We start from the raw sequence: 21,018 nt of genomic DNA, 5'->3' as shown, positions 1-21,018 counted from the left end.
TCCGGTTCTTCTTATTACGTATCATCTGTACCAAAATTTTAAATTTAATTTAAAAAAAAAATTTATAAATAATTTGATATGATTATTTTTTATGATATTCAAGTCAGCAGACGTCTAATAATTTTTAAACTTTTTTTTAGAAACGATAGATTTTAAAAAAAAATATATATAAAAAAATTGCACCTATAGCTATAGCTATATACCTAAAGTCAAGTGTCTTCTGACTTCAAGATAATTATTTTTTCAAATTATTTTTATTCAGCCGATTGATTAAAATTTTTATTTTTTATTTTTAATGCCTTCAAGTGTAAAATAATGTGTTTATAATTTTTGTAGCCGATTGACAGCAGACAGGACAACAATAATCCGAGAAACGTAAATGTTTATAACGTAAAAGGACTTTGACATACGTTAACGAGAATCGAAAGAGCGGATGCCTCGCCTAGATCCTGTCTGCAAAAGCGCTTGGATACTCGGAGGATTCCTCTCAACCGTGAAATCACTTCCAGCGTTAATAAAGGACGAAATTATGCTCGCGATATATGTTATATTATGCTTTGATATTTTTTTTCATTTTATTGTCAGCTTTATCTACAAATTTCTTTATTTTTACATATATTTTATATTAATGGTACTAATTTGTGATAGTTTGCGTAATAAAAAGAAAACTCGTTTGAAAGTATTTTTATATCCCTTGTGACATTTAGAATTTTCACTTGAAATGTGAATAACGACAGACATTATAACGGTTTGATAAGAAATATACAACTTCTTAAATTAAATATAAAAATATTTTGCGGAAATTTTTTTTTTTTTTTTATAAAAATGCATGCTTTAAATTTATATATACCGATTAAGAGTTTTTTTGAGTGGTATACTGATGATATGACAACGGTTTTAAAACTGACATTAGGTCTCTACGACTACTCTACGAGTATTCGAATCTGAGTGCTGTTAAGATAACAAAGTAGCGAAAGACATAAATGAATTTTTAAAAGTCTCGCACTCACGGATAAGCTTTATTACTATTTATATATGTATATATATAAATTTTTTTTTACACTAAACAAATTGATACAAGACTAACATATTTTAACTAATCCAACTCTGTTTGTGTTTCGCAAAAAAAAAAAATTATTTTTAAAAATTCTCAAATTTTTTTCTATGTGAACGAATAAAAACTCATTTCCGCATTAAATAAAATGCAGGTATTCGTATTTATTTAACTAATGAATTCGTTCTTGACGCAGTTAATTAAATATGCATACAGGTTATTGTCAGCGTATGACTTTGAAGTAAAGACTTATCGATTAATTGTCACGTAAATGAAGTTAATATTTAATTAAAGCAAATTTTAATAATTTATTATATTTTAATAATAATAATCAAAGTTTATTCAGCGGTTTTAAATTAATTGACATTGAGAAAAAAATTTAAAGTCGATGGTTAAATTTAAAATGATATATTGCAGACAATAAATAATCATTTTTTTTCAACCCCTGGTTCTTTGTCTTACGGAAATAGAATTCTCTGCACGCGGCTGCTCTCCTGGATGTCAGATGCAGGCCATTTAAATTTGCTTCGGCACTATATATATATATATATGTACTGAAATAAAATTGATAAAAGAAAAAAAAAAGAAAATAAGAAATAGAAGATAGAGACGAAGTGGAAGAGAGCGAACCCCCTGTTAAATCTTAAGTCTTTTCTCCAGTCGTCTGGCACTTACATAAATAACTTTCTTCATCTGTATTTATTTTAACCACATGCACCAAATGCATTGATTAAACAATTTAACAAATGTCGTAAAGTTAAATTATATATTTTAAAACTTTAAATGTTTTGCTATAATTAAAAGATAAAGAAAAATAATTTATATTAAATTGTGTGACTTGACGTATGAAGTAATGGAGTAATGAGCACGTGTCTAATCCGTTGCGAATTAACGGTGGGGGAAAAAAATAATGCAGTTTGCAATATGGGCATGCGCGCACAGACTCGTGTGGAATATCGTAGATTAAACAGCACACATATTATGCGAGTCCACAAGAAAACGTGTTAAAAGACAGGTACTGTACTTTGTAACGTTTATCTTTAATCTAATCAAGTGCGCGTGGTGTCGTTTATTTTTTCTAATATTATTTTTTTTTTAATATATGTATTCGCTGTAATGTATATATATTTTTTAAATACTTCATTGCTTTCTTTTAAATTTAAAAAAAAATGATTATTAACATTAAAAAAAAAAAAAAAACAAAAAAAAAATTAATGAAAATTAATTAGAAAATATTTTTAAAAAATTCAATAATTTCATTAATTATTTGAAGTTATGTTTGAATGGTCAATTATGTAAGTGTTGAATTTAGATATTCATGATTTTTTTTTTTTTTTTTTTTTTTTTTTAGATTAATCTATGGTAATTAGTAGAAAACTAACAATATTTCGAGATAAGACGAGAAAAAAAATATTTATTTAAAAATGTAAAAAGTCACGTACACACAATTGATTGTTAGTTAATGACAATAAAATAATTTTTTTCAGTCATACAACAAACATTTTTTATATTTTTTAATATCGTCAGAAATTAAACAGCTCAAGGCTTTTCAAGTTCTCGATACTGTACTTGTAGCATAGAAAAAAAAAAAAATAAAAAAAAAAAATAAAAATACTTAACGCTGTGTAATAATTTTGCTCAAATTTCTATAAGCATGAAATTTAAAGCCGTATACTTATTATATTCTTAGAGGTCTATTGTTTGAGCCTCGACCCTGGTCGTGAATGTGCCCGCATTTGTGACCAGGATACACGCGGTTTCTTTTCGCGACAGACTACAGAGCACGTACATATATATCTATATATATATATATATATGTGTACACATTGGTGTATATTACATCACGAGGATCCTTTTGTCAGACTGACTTCCGCGAGTACCACAAACGGAAGTTGCTTTTCCACAAGCATCCTTTCAGATTTTGTTACTCATATAACTTATTCATTTCGTTTTCAATTTCTTACAATTGAAATTCAATATTTTTAAAAAAAAATAAAAGTTATTGATCATTACAAGTACAAAAATGTAAAATTTGAATTCAGAGCAAAGCAATTTCGCTTTTTAAAACGCTTATAAAAATAAATTTGATAAGAAATCAATCCAATGAATGAACACGGCCAGTAAATGAACATTATCAATTTTTACGTACGTCATTTGGATTTTAATCACAATCACGTATAGAAAATTCTTTATAGTTGTTTGTTTGACAACTTCTATATAATATATTGAAAAATGACCGTCCATTCACAGCTTAGCGTTCATTTACGGTCTCAGTCACCCTATATAATTTAGTCAGACAAAAAATAGAAAAAAAAATCAAAGCCCTAATTTGTGAAACATTTACAAATACTGAGTCAAGTCTATTGAAAAAAAAAAATCAAGTCACAAAAATTGTTCAGGTCAAACTAGGTAGAGAATCTCAAAATTTGTTTACTATAAAATTGATTCATAATTGACCCAAGGCACGAAAAATTAAATGTTTTATAAAAAAAAATTTCAAGTCCTCCTTTGTACCCTTTTACTTTTTTTCCAGGTAACATGTAAATAATAAGGAGAAAGTTTGAATAAACTATTGGATTTAAAAACTAAAATTTTTTCTTGATAGCAGAAAAATCACAAGTGAAACGAAATGAATATATTTATACATAATTATTTCTAAACAGAGACAAAGTTTTATCGTCTCTGTGAGAGCATGTTGATAGTTATACACTAGCGTGAAGTTTAAGAGCCAGCCTTTAGCAGTCTACACTTAAATATTTTTTAACGAAACATAAAAATTTTAAAAGCATTAATTTAAGTTGACTTAGCTCTATATACCCACTAGTACGTTAGTTCCTTTCAGCAAGTTATAATAAATGAAAACATAAACATATTCGTAAAATTTTAAATAACACAGTGAAAGGCCAAGCCACAGACGTATATAATCACGTTGAGTACTTTAAGTCGGATGATTTGGTCATTTGTTGGTATGGTGCCCTAAGCGATGTATCCTCGAGGTCGCAAAACCTCGGAGAAGGTTTAAGCAGTTCGCCGAGTAATTTTCATCATCACGAGAGCGGTAAAATGCTCTTGCTACAATGTACTTGGCTCATGAAACGACGAAACTCGTGCAGTAAACGCCTACAGAGATCATTTTTCTCAGAAAACATTTCTTCACAAATGTTCATTTTTTTTATTATTTACTTTTTTCCCTTCGCAATTCGCAATTCCCATATTCCCTTCGCGATCTCTTTACTACCATCAGTTAAATATCACCTTGAAAGTTCAACAAGAAATTTACCGCAATACTTTTTTTTACTCTGGTATTTTTGTTGCTGTTTTACACTCCACTCTACATTACTATGCACTAAATATATATATACATATATATTTTTTTGTAACATATTTACTCGCATATACAATTTAAGTTCATTAAGAATTTTTTTCTGTTTATTTCTGGAATTATTTCCCCGACTAAAGTTATCAAAATAAGAAAAAATATATTTTATAAATAACATAAATTAAATATGTCTTAAGTAATTTAATCCAATCAGTTAAATATAAAGCGGTCTACTGTATTCTCGTTTATACCCTGACCTCGCGCAATATCACATCAAATGTACGAGGTCGTAATGGGTTTTGCAAAAATATTTAACGATAATTTAAATCAATGCTCAAATAATAATTAATTCATGATTTCTGTTGGTTAAATTAAATATGATAAAAATATAAAAATTTTTAGTGACAGAAGTAATATAAACATGTGTAATAAATATCCGGCTCTTGACAGAACTAACGCGTGGTACGAAAACGTTAACTGTGACACCCGAATATAATTTTCCTTCCTGTCTCTCTCATTACTGTGTACACATGCACTCAAAAAAACATCCCTTGAGCTCGGGCCGCTGGGCGTACGACAGGAAGTGGCTCAAGTCAAGGAAACGATGAAGGGTGCGCGGACTTTTTTAAACTCAGGGGAACGGCAAAGACGAATACGAAAAATTTAAATCGTTAACGAATTTCTTTGTTGATTTTTTTTAGCACAAAAATAACGAATTGATTGTCAATCAAATCAGATAATTTTCAACGAATTTTTTCGCCACAATACTCGAGTAATTGACAAAGATAAGATGCCGGGAAAAAATTCCCTGAAGATAAAATCGTATAATTTTTTACGACTCTTTTTTTAACTGAAAATGAAGATATTGGTGATAAGTGTAAAAAAATCGTGAATATGTCCGTTGAGATTTCCTTGAGAATATATTTCAAGGTTGATGGAGTAGCAGGAAGGAACAGTTGGCCCCAGATTCACCAACCACATGTCTACGTCTCTCTTATTATATATTACACATTACATTATATTACATTACTTATATACATTGCATATTATACTAACGACGAGGAAGAGTTTAAACACTCAACAGACTACACGTGGACTTATTTTTTAATCGTCACGCCTTGTGAGAAGGAATAAATGAATAAACTATTCATTCACTAAAATAATTCGTTGCACTTGACAGTCATTTAATCATCGAGATTTTTTAAATCTACGGTAAATAACAGAATGTAATTTTTTATTTTATTTTAAATTTTTGTTTGAAAAAAAAAGGAACTTTTGTTTTGTGAATAATTTAAAATAATATTTTCGCTAATGATATTTTAATGATTTAAGCCTTGAAAGATTTATCTTTGAATATTTATAAATAAATTTTAGTTAAAAGACAGCAGTAATGTGCTTTGTAATTTAACACACTACAGAGCATGCATTACACTCGTCGAAGACGTATGAATAATTGCATCTTACATTTATATTTATATTTACATTTGTATTATTATATATATACCAATTTACAAGTTGAATATTTATGACTGTCCTTACATGTATATACTTTTCCCCCGGGTACATTACATTATACAATAATAGAATACATTGCAATTAGAGAAGTAAAGCGCGAGAACTAATGCGCTCGTTATTACCCACGCGAAAATAATTCTGAAAAAATTATATTTGTTTCCTGTTTCTATTTATTAAATTATATAGACAACAGTCAATGGCCAAAGGGTTAGAAATTTTATGAAAATTGATATTATGTACAAAAAAAACTCTGATTTAGTATAAGGAACATGAATACTATGAGAAATAATTGAACTGAAAGTCGTTAAAAATAAATTTTTTCATTTATTTTTATGACGTATGATTTGTAAAATTTAATTTAGTGATTGATTTTTTAAAATGGAGATATATAGGACAGTTTGATTGATTGAAAGTTGATAAATAAATGTTTGAAAATAGGAAGCAGACTATTTGAAGTCTCTTATTGTTGTTAGCACGCAAAAGTTACGCTCGGTTAACGATACTATGAAGTAAGAGACTGCGCTTTGCGGTCAAGGATTCTCACGTTTACTTCCGTTGCCAAGTGGAAAAATAACTATCCACTAGATATTATTGTAATTGATTCTGCATTTACATATGATGCACTATAAAATTCATCGCAACGTAAATTTATTTACTTAATTAAATTCATGTTGAAATAATGTTTTCATTGATTCATATTAATATTAATTTTTTTTATAGAATTCTAGTGATAACATCAAAGTTTTTTTTTTTTTGTAATACTTTCTATGAAATTTATGGAATATTTATTTTAGCCGTATTTAAAAATTTGTTTTGGCAGTTTTAATTAAGAGATGAGTTATCATTGTTTTGGTGACTTATGAACCGACGAAACAATTTTAAATATTTATCTTTCATGGTCACGATATATTTTTTTTCAGTCTGCAAAATATATTGAAAATAAAAAATAAAAATTGTATTTATCAATTACCATCAAATAAATATATATGTATGTATAAGAAATACATTTTTATTAAAAAAGTTTTTTTTTTTTTTTTTTTTTTTTTTTTTTGACAAAATCCGATTATTTCAAAAAAATAAAAATAATTTTTTTTCCATATTTTTCAACGAAATTTCAAAAAATTTATGATTCGTGTAGAAATTTAAGTGAGAAAAATATATGATTTGCACATTTAGGAATAAAAATATCAAAATAAATTTTTTTGAATAATTTTCTAAAAATAAGTTCAGTATATCTTAACCTGTTTAAAAATAATCACGATTTCAAAGAATTTTCAGAGAAAAAAAAAAAAATTGGGTATCCTATTTCCGCAAGCATTCTCCCAGGTATATATAATTATATCGATATGATTATTATCATAATTATTATTGTTATTAGTATCAGATTTATTGCAAAGATACAAAGTATCCATCAACAAATGACTTGTGGTATATTTATAAACGTACAGTAACATATAATACACCACAACGTTGTGGATGCGGTGTATAGTCTGTGAGAATTTCTTCATGTCGTACTTCTCACTACAGTCAGGTGCACAGTGATTGACTTTAAAAAATAATATTAATAAAAAAAAAAAAATAAAAAACCTCATGAAGAAAAAATTTCCGTCACTAAATTTTTGAATGTAAATTAAAGCAAAAAATGAAAATATTTCGCAATATTTAAACCCAAATAAAAATCCATATTTTATTATTATTTTTTCTATCTGTCTTATTCTCAGCACAACCGGATCCGTCCATAAGATTCATCCTTTGGTGCATACGGGAGTAGCCGTTAGTCGAGAATCTTATTACGCGGTCGTTCATCCCATCGTATCGTGTCTATACACTACTCGAGCATGCACATGAAAAATTTCGTTTACGTTATACATCAACCAAAACGATTAACTTGAAACCGAAAAAAAATTTTTATTTTTAGTTCGATTTATTTAACAGGTGGCTCTGCTTTAAAAACAAAAAAATATAGCAACTCAATCGTATGATAAATATATAACTTTTAAAAATTTCTTTTTTTTTGTTTAAATTTGTGGTTTCAATGGCTGTCAAGTCAACGTTTTTTCGTGTATTTTAAAAATATTCAGCTGAGAACCTGAGTATAAAATCATGCACCAGAGTATGATAATGTAATGAGACAGGATGTTAACGGTACAAGTGACTGTGGAGTATAACTCGATCGTTTCTCCATAGAAGCCTGCATGTGTAATGTGTACTCTCTAATACCACTGCAGTTTGTGTGCGGATATCTAGGCTAGTCGTTACTAGCCTGCAATTGCATCAACATGCAAGTGACTGTATACTATTTAACTATAGACTCTTACCTTCTGTCAGTTGTATTTCAGCCTCCGCACGAGATACCACGGCTATCTTTTCTCCACAATATATATAAATATACATATATTTAATAAAATGTGATATTAATAACAACATTTATCGTGTGTTGACCGCAATGACTGTCCATCAACTCTGTAACTAAAAATAAATTTTAAAAATATATTTATTTTGCCAAAGGTTTGTTTCAATTATTTGTTTATCATGTAATTTATAATTTAAATTGCTAAAAAAATAAATCATGCATTGAATATAATCAATTTATATGTATTGGTAAATTTAAATCCCGAGTGGGTGACGCAAACGCAGTAGTAACGGACAAAAACAGTACTGACAACATCGCTTGCGCACGCATAGTAAAATCCCCTTGTATATTATCTGTGCAGGGGTTGCTCACCCTCTTAGCAGCCAATAAAAATTATTGATTTGTCTTTTGCTATGACATAGTCGTGGCAATAATATAGGTTTTACTTAAAACCAAAGTTAAGTTAAGTAGAGTAGAGTAGACTAGAGTTGAGCTGAGCTGATGAATTAAATAAATAAATTTTGCTAGCGTTTAATAACGCGAGTCCGTTGCCGAGTGCACCTGATGAATCATCCGCGACCTCAATTATTCGCAAAGACTGGAGGAAATACTTGGAAGAGTAAGTTATTTATATTTTTTTTTTTAGTCGTTTAAATGTCTCGGTGTTACACAAAAGAACCGGCTTATAAAAAAAAATATGTACGCTTATTATTTAAAATAAAAAATATAAATTTATAAATTTAAGATATTTTGAGTAAAACTAATAATGAATTTATTGTTTTTGAATAATAAAAACGGTTTGCTAAAATATTAGTGATAAGTGATAATTATTTAAATGAGGAACTAAATAAATTAAACATCCGTTAATACTGTTATGAGAATATCAATAGCTTTAGCTCCAAATTAAACAAACAAAACCCGTTGTCTTTTTCTTGGCATGTATGAATATATGTGTGTGTAAGTGCTGGTTATATATTTCTTTTATACTTGACTTTGGCGTCGTACTGTCTGATATGGCACGTACCAAGTCGTAATATTTACACACACAACGCAAGTGTGCTCTGTTACTGGTCACAACCTTGATAATAATGTACTCTTGATGCTATTTTATCTTAAACATTTATATAAATATTGTTGTTTTATATATTTATTTATTTATTTATGCTTAGAAGAGTTCAATTGGCTCAGCAATGGAAGGGGACAAGTGCAATAAAAATAATGATAATCCAAAATTACAAAGTGTGAGAAGAAAATTATTTGCTGATGATAATGAGGATGATAGTGATGAAGACAATAAGACTACTCAGGGTAATGATGATAATTTGGCTAATAGATTAATTGAAGAGACACGATTTGAGGTAGATATTATTTTTGAAGTTTTAAATAATGCACTGTAAAAAAATTGCGGAGTAAAGTTTTTGACAGATAAATGATAAAAAAAAAAAAAACTAAAAATATACACATGTAGAAAATTTAAAAATCTACAAGTGCAATTTTTTCAAATATTTTTTTTTTTTATAATTTATCTTAAAAAAAAAAATCCAAAAATTATTTGACGTCTCCTTAGTTCAGTATCATCCGAACGGGAGTTTATTTCAATATGTAAACTCCGGATTTTTTTAACTCCGGAACTTGGAGTGACGGAGTGAATTGAGATTTAAATAAAGGCCGTAGTCACTCCGTATTAAATCCTGATTTTTTACAGTGTAAGAATAATAATAATAATAATTATGGATTTAATGTTGAGTTAAACTTGAAATTTAATTGGTAGGCTAGAGAACGATGGAATTTTGATTTCGAAAAAGGTGAACCGTTAACCGGTCAATGGGAATGGGTAAAAATAGATGAAGAATTTTCAGACCGGACTCCAGCTACGGCATTGGGAAATTCCCATAGTGAGAATAGAGATAATTTACAAGAAGAAAAAATAGATAATAATAATCACTAATCAGACTGATAATATTTGTTATTGTTTTTTAAAAATATTTTTCTTTAAATTTCATGTCGTTGATCGCTGGTCTACTTTTATGTCGCCGGAAGCTAAATTTTAAATTGGACTAAATACTAATCAATAATTTATTATTATCAAATACCATAGAAGCAATTAGATAAAATTTTTTGTAAATAATTGGAATAAAATAATTCTAGTCTGCTGCAATTTTTTAAGTTACTGATAAATTATAAAAATGCTAAAGTGATATTTTATAAAATTATTATGACATATAATCAATTATATATTTATTTTATGGAATGCAATTAAATGATTTATAATAAATATAAAAAAAAATTTTTTAATTTATTGAAAAAAAAAACCTTGTTGTCATTTCACATGAAAATTTCTTACAGGATTTAATTCCGGGTTACGATGTTTCGTCACGACCGTCTGAGATTTAACGGTTACTACAGAAAAAAAAGCCGCGTGTTTTTCCTCATATATTAATGCGTGTAATATAACATAGAAGAGTTTATGATAAATAATTTTTTTATTATAACGACACGAGAGAGTTTAATAAGAAAAATAAACTCTAAACGAATAAGGAAATTTTAATCGTATTCAAAGTTGTGTGTGTACGACCTAGTTTACTACGATACGTAACCCGTGATGTGACATTATGCTACGGTACAACTAAACACATCTGTCGTTATACTCTCGCTTATTCTTTTTTCATCTCGACACAACATCTCTACACTTAAACGTACAATCGTCATATCTTAAAAACTCTAAACATTTCGTAACATCAACACATTTTTTTTTATTCTCAAGATCTATACCTCAGGGTCAATGAAGGTCAATCGTTAAAACTTCTTACAGTAAATTCTACCCGTATTTTACTGTTACTTTTCATTTATTTATATATATATTTTTTTTAATTAACTCATCATTATTAATTCCGACACTTTCGACTAGATATCTGTCGAAAACTTGTCAAAAACCTTAATTTCACATAAGGAAAAATTTTAATTAATAATAATATAATTTATTTAAAGCTGTAAGATGGAGGTAACGTCTGAAGGTTCACCTAAAATTTACAAGGACAATGACATTCATGCTTGTAAACTTTGACTACTTGAAATTTGTTATTTGTCAGTATTCAGTCAGTCATCTATCAGTCTTCTCGATGGAAAGTCTATAGAAAATCTGTAGAAAGTGTCTAGAAATTCAAAGTAATCCGATAAAACTAGGCCAATGAACTTATGATTATTTTATTAAATTTAATCCAATGATAAGTACAAGATATTTTATTACGGATTTATTTTAAAACCCGGTAAAATGAAACCAATGCACCTGGTTTTGAGGCATACGTAATAAAAAATAAAAATAAATCTTAACGTCTTAAGATTTCTGTGGGTTACGATTATAAATGCTAAAGATTTTACCGCCACCACAAGTTGCACTTCCGTTCTCGTTAATTCCCACGGAAGTATTACAATCATGAGCTCTGGAGTCTAAATAAAAGCTCTGTTACGACAAAAGATTATTCAAAGATTTATGCATTTATTCTGGCGGTTATTGTCAGCAAAAAAGTAAAATTTATTTGTATTTTTCTGAAAAGCAAAACAACAAAACCAGTGCCCGAGTTACCGACATTTAAATTGACCGTGAAAAGTAAATTATTCCAGCCCACGTAAAACACGTGTGATAAAATTATTTAAAACAGGTTTCATTAGTTGAGAAACAGGTCTATCGATAAGAATTAACTTTTATCTATCAATTTTTATTGTTTAAACATGAATATAAATAGTAAAAGTAAAAGGATAATAATTTAATGTCGATTAAAAGCGAAAGCGTACGTGTTTTTAACCGAGTTCTCATTTATTTATTTATTTAGTTCATTTTTTCTCTCTACCTTGAGCCCGTTATAAAACCACACAAGATTAATTTATATCATGAATTACAGCCTCCGTGTTATATTTAACTGTTATACTTCTACTGTTTTATTTGATAACGTTCCCACCGGGTTTATTAAATACAGATGCAGGTGCTTCCGTTTTTTTTTTTTTTTTTTTTTTTTTTTTAAATAACCCGGCTAAAAAAATTAAATAAAATTTTTTAAATTCCATTAATAACAACAACAATTAATTTAAATACAAATTTAAATTTTCCCGCTGTCCGATACTGCTGCCGTCTATTGAAAAAAAAAAACCGCCCCCGCACACCGCGATTGGGATCGAGCATCACAAGAAGAAGAATAAGAAGAGGAACGAAAGAATCTAGCAGGCTTTAACTCGCATCAGCTTTATACATTACAACTACACGTTATATTTTTTTATTACGTACAGAGATAGTATGTGCTCATACTCATACTCATACAGCCTAGCTACGATTGCTCACATGCATGCTTATTTATCTACGGTATACTCCACAAGAGTTTTTCACGATCACAATACAATATATACATATATGTGTATATAATATATGTCTATCGCTGCATGTATCATTAAATTCAAACAATATATATAGAGTAAATAAGAATAATAAGACATTATATTTTATCAGTGTAACTAAAATTAAAGTACAAAGAAGACTAAGATGCGCGGTCACGAGATCTACTTTCCCGCCATCATATATATGTATATTTATAAATATAACACCTTTATATCAGTTATAGCAATAAAGTAAATTGATTATTATCAATGAAAAATAATCTGCGGACATTAACTGTTACATTGTGCTGAGTTTTATAATTTTAACTTCTGTACGATGACTTAACTGATAAATTTTATATAAATAACTTGATGTAAATAATTATTTTTGTTATTTATTTAATTATAATACGAATATTATAATTAATGATAAATTTTTTAAAATTTAAACCAAGAATTATAATTACGCAAAGTTATAATTGATATCGAAGTCAAGTGGGCAAGATAACTTTCAAATGGAGAAATGCAAAATAAATAGTGCACTGATTGAGCAATTCAGTGTTTTTGTTGATAAATATGAATAAAAAATATTTAAATATATGTTTAATGTATGAAATAATTTTAATCGCGGATTTAAAGGTTCAATGGTAAAGATTATAAATTAGAAGCAAAATTGGAGACGAAAAAAAAAAATAATAATTATCTGAGTTGTTATGTTTAGTCTGAGTTAATTATAAAATGTTTGCTTTTTAAAAAACAAGCAGAATGATCTGTTTGCATTATAAGTAAGCATTCTTTAAAATTTAATTTAAAAAAAAAATAAATAGCATTGACTAAGTTTCTAATTCTAACCATGATTTTACACAAAAATATTTTTTTGTCCACACTTACAATTAAAAATAATAATTATTATCAAGTTATAAATTTATTGTGCTATTGAATTATCAGCGTTATCATTATCATTGTTGTCATTAATATTTACATTATATTTTTATCGATGTTCGTATCGAGTGGCCATACTGCCAATGAAGATATTAAAATAATTATCATGGGATAGTAATTATCCCATAAAAAAAATCAATTATTAAATAATTATACAAAAAAAATTTTATTACCTCAGTCATCTTGAAAAAATAATTTGTATTTAAATGATAGCAAAAAAACATGGTGGACCAGGCGAATGCATGAGATTTTATGACGACATAAAAAAATATATCGTTTTCATGTCTCTTTCTCATCGTATATATTATTTTATATTTTTTAAGAGTCTGTCTTTTTCTCAGCATGATTACAAGCATCGAGAGCACGCGAGAGTAATCGTGGTTGTTTCTTTTCATCTTTCTGTACAGTATACAATAGAATATATCTCTATATATATATTTATACATATAAATGAATCTCTTATACTCATGTGCTTTCGCGGAGTCAAGTATACACAGCGGGACGTTCGAAATGGCGGTTACAGCGACGACGACCGAGAGACAACGAAGTCAAATGAGTTCAAAAGCGGGGATTCCGCGCATGCGCATTAACTAAAATTCGAACGGAAATAGTCGAGGGCCATCGAGAGTAATCGAGTTTACCCGAGTCGAATGAGAAGCTTGGACGCTTGCAACAAACAAGACTCCTATCAGTCGCCAGAGAGCGCTTTTCACTTACAGAACGCTACTACGCGCTCCGTGATTGATTGTTTTTAAAAAAAAAATAATATTATCTTACTGCGCAATCGTCTTGTTAAATTACATTGTTAAGTATTCAAAATACTGTTGGTTTAATAAACAATACGCACGCGGTCGTATGTTTTAATTTCCGTTACCGTGTTGTATTGTGTCTAAGTGTGTCACCTGCTACCAACGTGCTCCAAAAATAAACGCGGGAAACAATTTATAAGTGTCTGGTCCAGGCCAGCATCATCCTTTTCTCATCCGCGAGCTGTTTCTCTAACCCCGGTAAATTTAAATATTCTACTGCCTGAAAGGACTATTTAAATTTAGTGTCACGGGCATTGTGCAATCTGACGTGCTTGGATAGTAACAATTGAGATTATTCAAATGGATTTGAATTGCGGTACAATTATTATTGCTTATTAAAATTCAAAGTCATAATAATTATTACTATCATTGATTCTATCAAGCAAAAAAAATCTATAGTACGGATTATATTTAAAATACAATATAAAAAATAATTTTTAGTTGGTGAATAAAATAGTAGTGGTGTATGTGAAGGAGACTCCCGCTTCTAGCGTTTCGTTTTCGAACACGTACATATTCCAACCCATTCTTCATTACCTACACATACGCGAGTGCGTCCAGCCCAGTGTTGCCGGATTTAATAAAGTTTTGTTGAGCGGGCTCGACGCCGTTCTCTTCTCGACCCGCTACACGGCGTTGCCAAGAGGATTAAAAGTTTCGGAAACAGACAACTGTGTGTGTTATTATTGAGTATGTAATTGTGTAATAAATACAATAATAATAATTGTAGTACTAATTCAAATTTAAATAAATAACGTAGATGTGAAATAATAAAAATAAAGTAAAATTACTTTGAAGAAGATTTAAAATATAAAAATTGTGTATGGAGTTGAAAGAATTATTTTTATCTGAAAAATTAACTTGCAACGTTTGTCACGTACATTTAAGTGAAATTAATTTTATAAAGTAAATAACGTGTAGTTATTTAAATATTTTGTGTGACAATTTAAATAAATTTTGTGTTAAAAAGCAACAAGAGAACGTGATAGTTTTCTCCCGCCTTCAAAACGACTTGGGTTTTCGTATACATTTATATATGTATATATAAACATATATGAGTGTGTAGATATAAATGTGTATATATATGTGTATTGACCAAGTACGACGTCAGAAACTCGTTCGAAACGTACCAAGAGACAGGGAGTGCGCGGTTGCCAAGTTTTTAAAAAGTTGCGCGCGCATCGACTGACTGTACGCCTGAGGCCACTGGAAGGAAGGCCGTGTGTGTGAGTTCTCGTGTGTGAGTGTGTGTTACTGAGAGAGAACACGCCTCATAATATATTGGTGTGTTGGTGGACCGATTGGTGGTGCTGGTGTACATAACGTGTGTGTGTATATCACTCGGCCCCAGAGATTCCTGGAAAATTGTCCTCGTGCTTCTTGAGCCCACGGTATATCGCGCCAACAAATTTTGTGACGCTCTTGTAGTATTGTTGAGCCACACGATTTCTCCATCGCTTAAACGCCAATGCTGCCACGCGGGATATTTGAAATTATATACCGGTGACTTTAAATTTTTTAAATTTATATATAAATTAATCTAGTTGTTTTTAAAAAAACAACTTCAGACAGTATAACTTTATTTGTTTTTTCTTCTTTTATCATAATAAAAATAATAATAATAATAGTTGTTATTATTATTATTATTTATAATAAATAAAAGACGAGCTGAGATTGGTGATAAGCAAGAGGCAAAATAATGAGCGCGAGAGTAATGAATCCAGCGATGATGACTGAAAGTCGTAAACTAAGTGGTTCTGTTGGAGGTGGTGGCGGCGGTGGCCGTGTTGTCCCAAGTCGAGCTGATCTCGCTAAAGTAAGACGGGATTTATTTGGACCAGTTGATCATGAAGCTGCGCGGGCGTTTGTTGAACGTGAGTTAAAAGCACAATCTGTACTGGATGCTGAACGCTGGGGCTTCGATTTCCGTCTGGGACTACCGCGGAATAGTTTGCGCTACGATTGGGAAGTCTTCAGCCATGAAGAAGTCGTACCCGAGCCCTATGCACTCCGAGGTATGCCTTACTTACGTAAACATGCACCAGGTACACCGAGAAAAAATAGTGAACGCAGTGTATCATCGGTGACAAGACGTTCAACCTCGTTGTCGCCAATGAACGCGGATACTGGTGCGAACAGAGCTGGTAAAGCTGAGAGGACACCACCGCAAGAGCCAAGGGTACCGGAAATTGGAGAAACGGGTGATGAATTCATCGGGGAATGCAGGAAAAAACACTGCCCGATCATAGAACCGACAACGCCAGTTTTGCCTGTAACTGCGAGGAAGCAATCAAGTATCACCGGTAAGATTTTATATCTTTTTAAACATTGTGCTCCGATTAATTGTTATTTTCATTCAAAATATGAATTATCAGGCGGTTTAATTAAGCATGAAAACGAATGTATGTTTAAATGTTAACAATGTCATTGGCAGCGTAAATAAAATTATAAGTATATGTATGTATATATATTTGTGTTCCGCGCGATACGAGCTTGATTAACAATCGTGTGCCAGGTATTTTAAATTCTGAGGTAAACTTCCGCCAACTGCGTTTGCGTTGATAAAAAACTACTTTTACTTTTTAGATAAAAAAATAAAAAACATCGACTACAATAACCCATTTTATTTTTTTAGAGATTAAAAAAAAAGTTTACTACTGAAATTATGTTTTAAATTTTAATTGAAGCTGCAAATAAAAAGCTAATATAATAACATGATAACATACTTAATTATGTCTGACTATTTATGTTTAAAAAAAAATTATTTTTTTCGGAAAGAAAACTAAGATAAATTAATCTTTGCTGCAGCAAAAAATTACCGAATCTCTGACGGTGGATTAATTTAAATAAAAAAAATTTTAAATAATCTTGATGGATATATTTAACGAGTGTAAATTGTAAAAGAGTTTTGATAGTATCAAACAAGACAGTAGGTCAAAGTCAATTAGACGGGTGAATTGAATTAAAAATTCATTTGTTTACGACCCGATAATTGATGTAATGAGACATGACGACTTGTGCATCGCTTACTTCAACCAATCCAACCAATTCTTGCAGCATTTTTTTACCCCAACCACACTAACGCAATAACTGAATAAAAATATTTTACTTGTCTAAAATAAAAAAACTTACCACTTGACGTTTCAAATAGTCTTGTTCGAAACCACATAATGAACTATTATTTACAAGCTTCATATTATTGCGGTTGTTTTAACCCGCGAGTATTGGGTCCATACGAACAACGCCGTCCGCCCACTCATCGTTACTATTTCGAGACATGACAAAAGTCCCTTAGTTGTTGCGACTCAAATAACATTTATCATCTTATTTATTTTATTACTTTCATGTCGTCAAAATCCACTTTTTTTTTCTTTTTATCATTTTTAACTGCAACAAAAAATTGATAGTCTATAAATAATAAAATCCATAAAATTTCAATTTTAATAAAAAGTTATGGGATTAATTTAATACGCGTTCATGTACAAAATAGCGTATATTAAAATAGTCACGGCAAAACTATGCCTCTATATATATATATATAAGGAAAAATAAATAATTTATATGTATATATTTGTTAGGGAAAACTTATTTGTAACGTACTTTTATTAATGAGAAAGCGGTCAGCTGTTACTTAGGGTAAAAGCCGTATGTATACATTTATGTATATGTATATATACCCTTGTACATAACCAACACACCCTTATTTGCACCCCTGCGTATGTTTATAACTGACCCCCTTACACTCACCCCCACGAGACGCGCGAGCTGTCGCTCCCACGTGCATGGGGGTATCAGCTGTGCGCATATAATGTACCCGGGGATTTACACGCTATACTAGTTATTTTTAAAAATCCGAGGGTTAGCTGAGAGGGTTCGATTTGAACTTATGTGAACTCGTGTACATGTGCTGCGTTAGAAAGATAAATTTATCTTCTTCCTCTATCAGATCTTTTAAATTTAATTATACTGATTTATGATTATTAATTTATTTAAATGCGGTCATTAAGCTGTGATTTAAATTCAAATTTTAATTATTTTTATTTCTATATATACATGTTTATTTTTATTTTTATTTAATTGCAACATCTTTAGTGCCCGCATGTGCAAATTCTTTAGATCGAAGAAAAAACCGTTCGATGGCCTTCGTTCAAGTATTTAACGCTCAAGTGACCCATATGGTGCTGTACTTGTTTTACTACTACTACTATTGTTCTAAGGTGTCCCGCATGTTCATTGGGTAAAAACTTTTCAAAAGAATGTACGAAAAAAAAAGTTTTAATTTATTTCTCCATGCTTCTAAATCAGAGCAAATTGAATTATTTTGTTGGCGTTTGCTTTGATCAGCGATATATTTATTTTACTGTTGATTTGTACGCTGAGAAGCCTAAATTTTACCATACAATATAAATATAAAAAATAGCATTTGTTTCCCCATCAGACAAATCCATGACCAACCTTAACTTTCGCGGATCGTTTCTCTTGCGAACGTGTGCCCACTCACTTACACTCGATAAATTATCAAGATCTCCACGCGACTCGGCCTTGGATTTTTGAATATCTAAATATATTCCAAGTGTTTATTAATCAGCGCAAAAACAAATCATGCAATTTTTTAAAAAAATATCTTGTATTTATTTTTCACAAATTTTTATTTTTATTTCCACGCCTTTTATTTTTATAAATTTAAAAATTTCACTTAGCAGCACGTGAATAAATAAAACTACTCTGGTAAAATAAATATATCGACGTATTGAGAAAGATCAAGATCAAACATTAATTTAAAAGGGTGCAGTCTCCCAAAGGGATAGAAATCATTGTCATTATTATTATTATGTATTTTTTTTTTGACAATACAAGTAGACCCTATTATATTTTAGTCGCGTGTATGACATACGGTCGGAATCGGAGGGTAGTAAATTTTTCCCAGATGTCATTGTCAACTACAAAAGGGAAAATCAAGCGAATTTATTTATAAATTCATCGCAATCGATATAATTTATTGAGACCGGGAAATGTTAAGCAGATGTTTAATAAAAATAATAATATTGATAAAATGAAAAGAAAATATTGAATAATTACCAGTTCAGTGCAGTCAAAATGTGGATTTAAATTAACGATGTTTAATTGTATTTGTTACAGATTTCATGAAGACCCGCAAACGTACGTCAAGTAGCACGAAGAAAAGTAGTATTGAGCCGCCAGAAAAATTGCCACGTAACGCGGGTCAGATACGCAGCTAAACTTTTTATTTATCTTCATTGGATCGTGTCTTCCTCTTAATAATCATCTGACTACGACGACGTCTATTGCAATTGTGGCCTCTGAAAAAAATATTAACAACTAAACAACTTTTCTTACAATAGATTATTTTTGTTTCGTAGCATAATTAAAGTATAAATATAAATATATATTATTATAATTAACTAGAGTCTTAAAGCATTAGATTTAAAAGCTAAATGAACGCGTTTATGTCCCTGCGTCCAGTGATATATTGAAACGTTATAAAAAATAATGATAATATTAATTGTTAATTAATTAATTAATTAATTGATCAATTGTCTGAGCGTGAAAAGTTTAACGAGTGCCACTTATTGAGGATCGGTAATAAATTTATCATAAGATCCTTTGGCTGTGCCATTCACGTTTAAGATTTACTTTACTGAGACGCATTCAACCACCAAATGATATACAAGAGGATTATTAATAGGTATCGAGTGAAGGATCAAATGATTATTTATAAATTTATAATAAACGTTTGTTTATATTTTTTTTTTTTTTTTATGTTAAAAATTCATTGTTTTAAATTCCTCGACGTTGGTTTATCGGCTATTATTTTGTGTTTAATTTAAATTCATTTAAACAATTGATCGGGCCGCGTGGAACTGAAACGAGAAGAGATTATTATTGAAAAGAGAAAAAAAAATAATTAATTAATTAATTAAATTTAATAAATTACTAATTTAAGGATAAGAATTATTGATTGTAAGAAAAATATTATGGGAGAATTTATTATCGAAATTTATTTGTAATATATATATACTTATAATTATATTATATTGTATGTCTTTTCTTTTGTTGGTTATTATTATTTTTTTTATTTTATTTTTACTATCACTATTAATATTATTATTGTTTATTTTCTTTAATCAAATAAGAGATAGAATATAAAGTAAAACATAAAAAAAGAGAGATGTTCAGCGTGACGCATTTTACAAACTACGTAAAGATATGTAGTGTTTAGATGATTATTTTGTTAAGATTAAGCTAAAGAGTATACGTATTCTAAAGTCTTTTTTTTCTATTTGACAGTTGACTTTTTCTTTTTTTCTGATATTTAAAATCCGTTATTTTCCAGGTCCAAGGCATTCTTTGATATTTTTTCCTGAATTAATTTAAATTTAAACGCTTGAATGAAAAGTATACGGGTTTATTTCATTGTAAGTAAAAAAGAAAGTCAACGGTTGTCGAGTAATAATTAAAAAAAAGACATTTAAATAGCCTTTACTACGTTACCCAAAAATAAAAGCATTGATCTCCTGTACAAAATAACAAAAAAAAAGGTACAGCCGATGCCAAATCGTAATCTCTCGAATTTGCTTATTCTTTTTTTTTATTTTTTTTTTTTTTTATTCTTATTTGTACCTTACTTAAAAAAAGGAAA

At 29.4% G+C, this 21,018-nt stretch overlaps 2 protein-coding genes across 2 annotated transcripts; both read left to right on the top strand.

Moving 5' to 3' along the window:
* Positions 1 to 5,752: 5,752 nt before the first annotated feature.
* Positions 5,753 to 10,488, top strand: LOC103573347 (uncharacterized). The gene is made up of 3 exons (XM_053742759.1): positions 5,753 to 5,758; positions 9,411 to 9,599; positions 10,013 to 10,488. The coding sequence occupies exons 2-3, from the start codon at positions 9,432 to 9,434 to the stop codon at positions 10,187 to 10,189; spliced, it is 345 nt and encodes a 114-aa protein (XP_053598734.1). The 5' UTR covers positions 5,753 to 5,758; positions 9,411 to 9,431; the 3' UTR covers positions 10,190 to 10,488.
* A 3,742-nt stretch (positions 10,489 to 14,230) lies between these two features.
* On the top strand, positions 14,231 to 20,426 carry LOC103573346 (uncharacterized). The gene is made up of 2 exons (XM_008552381.2): positions 14,231 to 16,660; positions 19,497 to 20,426. The coding sequence occupies exons 1-2, from the start codon at positions 16,057 to 16,059 to the stop codon at positions 19,595 to 19,597; spliced, it is 705 nt and encodes a 234-aa protein (XP_008550603.1). The 5' UTR covers positions 14,231 to 16,056; the 3' UTR covers positions 19,598 to 20,426.
* The last annotated feature ends 592 nt before the right edge of the window (positions 20,427 to 21,018 follow it).

Source organism: Microplitis demolitor, chromosome 1, assembly GCF_026212275.2.
Source record: "Microplitis demolitor isolate Queensland-Clemson2020A chromosome 1, iyMicDemo2.1a, whole genome shotgun sequence".
NCBI lineage: Eukaryota > Metazoa > Arthropoda > Insecta > Hymenoptera > Braconidae > Microplitis > Microplitis demolitor.
This window is presented reverse-complemented; position numbering and strand designations above follow the sequence as displayed.